Source organism: Tupaia chinensis, unplaced genomic scaffold (assembly GCF_000334495.1).
Source record: "Tupaia chinensis unplaced genomic scaffold, TupChi_1.0 Scaffold000407_4, whole genome shotgun sequence".
NCBI classification, from domain to species: domain Eukaryota; kingdom Metazoa; phylum Chordata; class Mammalia; order Scandentia; family Tupaiidae; genus Tupaia; species Tupaia belangeri.
The window spans coordinates 4,994,909-4,997,630 of NW_006159912.1; the positions used below are offsets into that span (position 1 = coordinate 4,994,909).

The window sequence follows — 2,722 nt, forward strand, 5'->3', positions numbered from 1 at the left end:
CTGTCCCTTTCACTCATGTTCTCCCTCTCTCTTATAAAGGAAGGGGTGGGGGGATACAAATGAATTTTAACCAAGCCAAATTTTATGATTTTTTTTAAACTTGTAAGGAGTACTATTTTAACATAGGTATGGGAATTGTGGATAATATTTGAAAATTGGGAGCTTCACTAATTTTGGCCAACTGTTAGTTTGGTACAGATGTAGAAGCAACTAAATCTGAGTTGTTAGTTTCCCTCTCCTTGTTCTTTTAAATACAGGGTGAGCATGGACAATCTTGTGCCAAAATGCTGGTGAATCGAGCACTAGGCCGCTGGAGGCAGCGTATGCTCCGAGCAGATAACACCAGTGCCATAGTAATCTGCATCTCTCCAGAAGTGGACAGTCAAGGGAGCTCCACCAGTGAAGATGAGTTCTATCTAAACTTGAGTGACAGCCCTTCCTATAATAGTCAAGAAACCTGTGTGATGCCTCCTTCCCCATGTTCTACACCACCGGTCAAGGTATATATTTTTAAAGTTTGTTTATTTAATTTTATTTTAGACAACATCTTGCTCTGTCATGATCCTTCTGCAACCTTCCTGAGTAGTTGGGATCTCAGATGTATTCTGCTATTCCTGGCTTTTTCAGACAGGTCTTGCCCATGCTGGCCATAAGCTCACGATCCTCCGATCCTCCTGTCTCCAAGTTGCTTGGACTGTAGGCATGTCCCACCACACTCTCAGCTTTTCAGGGTGGGCTGGGAATCCAACCCAAGCCTCCCAGGTGGCTCCAGCCTACCAGGTGGCAGCTCCCATTATGTGCTACCATGACTGGACCTATTTTGACGTTTTTAAAGTGATGTTTTAATAGAATATTTAAAAATAATTTTTTTAATTGTCAAAGGGGACATGTACTTGTTTTGGAGGAGGGAGGAAGCACCCTCCATTGAGGCATGTTAGTGCCACAATTTTTCCTACATTTCTCCATCCTGTCAGGATTTTGAAGGGCAGGTATGTATTGTGTTCAGCATATTTTTTTAAGCTTCCAGGGCAAGGATTTGAACTGTGCATGACAATGTGAGATCTGGCTCTTGATGTATTGCACTAACCACTGTTCACAGGGCTAGCCCTAGAATTTCTTTAGTTAGTGGGTTGATGCTACCTAAAAAACAGTTAGTTCTTAGATTCTTTATTTAATACAATAATAGATTTAAACTAGGTTTAAAAAATAAGCTATTAAAAAAAAAAGAAAGAAAGAAAAAGAAATGAGATCTTTGTTAATGTGACTTACTGTCAGTCTCCCTCACACCTGAATGTAAAGTAGTAATTTTGAGTGCCAACTGTGTATACAGTATCCAACAGAAAAGTGATTGTAGCCCATGTGGAATATTAGTATTTGGAATTCATAGATCTCCTTCTATTACTGTGAACATGTGAACATTTATTTGCAAAGCATTTAGATGTTTGGAAACATCTTCATTTATAATATATGTTTTTGAGCCTCATAACCCAGAAATAGTGCTGATATTATTATTCTGTAGGATTATAGACCTAATTATTGATAAGACCTATTAACATGTATAAGAGGGCCAGTAGGTGGCAAGGTGGAGCTCACATGGCCGACTATGTTCAAGACCTAGACTTGAAAAACATGTTATGTATATGAGTGTGCCGTGTCAAAATCCAGAGAACAATATGGAGGAGAGGGGACTGTGGTAAAGCCGTACTCCCTGGGAGGTGATATCTCACTTTCCTTCTTTCTCTCTGTCTCTCCAGTGAGCACACATGCCTTATAGCAAAAAACTTTAAAAAAAGGAAGGAAGGAAGGAAGGAACATTTCTTGTTTCTTTCTCTTTTTTTAAGTTCATTTCTTTCTTGAGAGACCGAGACTCAACAGAGTCCTCACACAGTGATCCAGCCTCAGCCTCAGCCTTGGCCTCAGCCAGCCAGGGTTATACAGAGAAACCCTGTGCATGCACCATGTGCATCTTGAATGCACAGACACCTGGAGGCACAAACCTGAGCTCTAGTTATGTTACCACAGCACCACCATCTGGCCCCTGAAGCAGTGTGATTTCCAAAGTGTGTTCTTTTGAAAGTAATCTCTCAATTTCACATAAATGTTTCATGAACATGCAAGAAAGTTTAGTGTGATACAAGTTAATCTAGGGTGGGCCTGGCAGGTGGCCTGGACCTCCCATATGGTTCAAGTCCTGGACCTGGTGGCTTGCTTTCTCACTCTCCCTCTTTCTCTCTTCTGCTCTTTCTCTGTATCTCTTTGGTGAGTGCATAAGCCCTGTAACAAATTTAAAAAAATAAATAATGGGTGCTGGCAGGTGACTGGACTCCCACATGGCTGATTGCAGTTCAATTCCCAGACTTGGTGGGTTGCTTTCTCACTTCCCCTCTCCCTCTTATTATGGCCCTCTCTGGTCAAATTAAAAATAGATAAATAAAGTTAAATAAAAATAATTCTTTAAAAATGATAATGATAAATAAAATTAAATAATTCTTTGAAACTAAAGAAACAAGTTAATCTAGGGTAAGTATAAGACTAAGCAGTTGCCTATTGTAACACATACATTGTGTTCCCACAGAATGCCAATAAAAAGAGAAAGAAAACAAAAAGACCAAGAAGGATGTGGGGGAAGAAAAACCAGCATACCTATACTATCAGAATAATAATGTGTAAATTAAAAAAAAAAAAAAAAAAAAAAAAACAAAACAGGGACAAGCATTAAAGA

At 39.4% G+C, this 2,722-nt stretch overlaps 1 protein-coding gene across 1 annotated transcript in view; it reads left to right on the plus strand.

Moving 5' to 3' along the window:
* PPM1D (protein phosphatase, Mg2+/Mn2+ dependent 1D) overlaps nucleotides 1-2,722 on the plus strand; it is a gene marked incomplete at its 5' end in the record, with an annotated part of 65,731 nt that overhangs the window by 59,220 nt on the left and 3,789 nt on the right. The window contains 1 exon segment of the mRNA XM_014590132.2: nucleotides 258-500. Coding sequence (XP_014445618.1) covers nucleotides 258-500 — 243 coding nt within the window.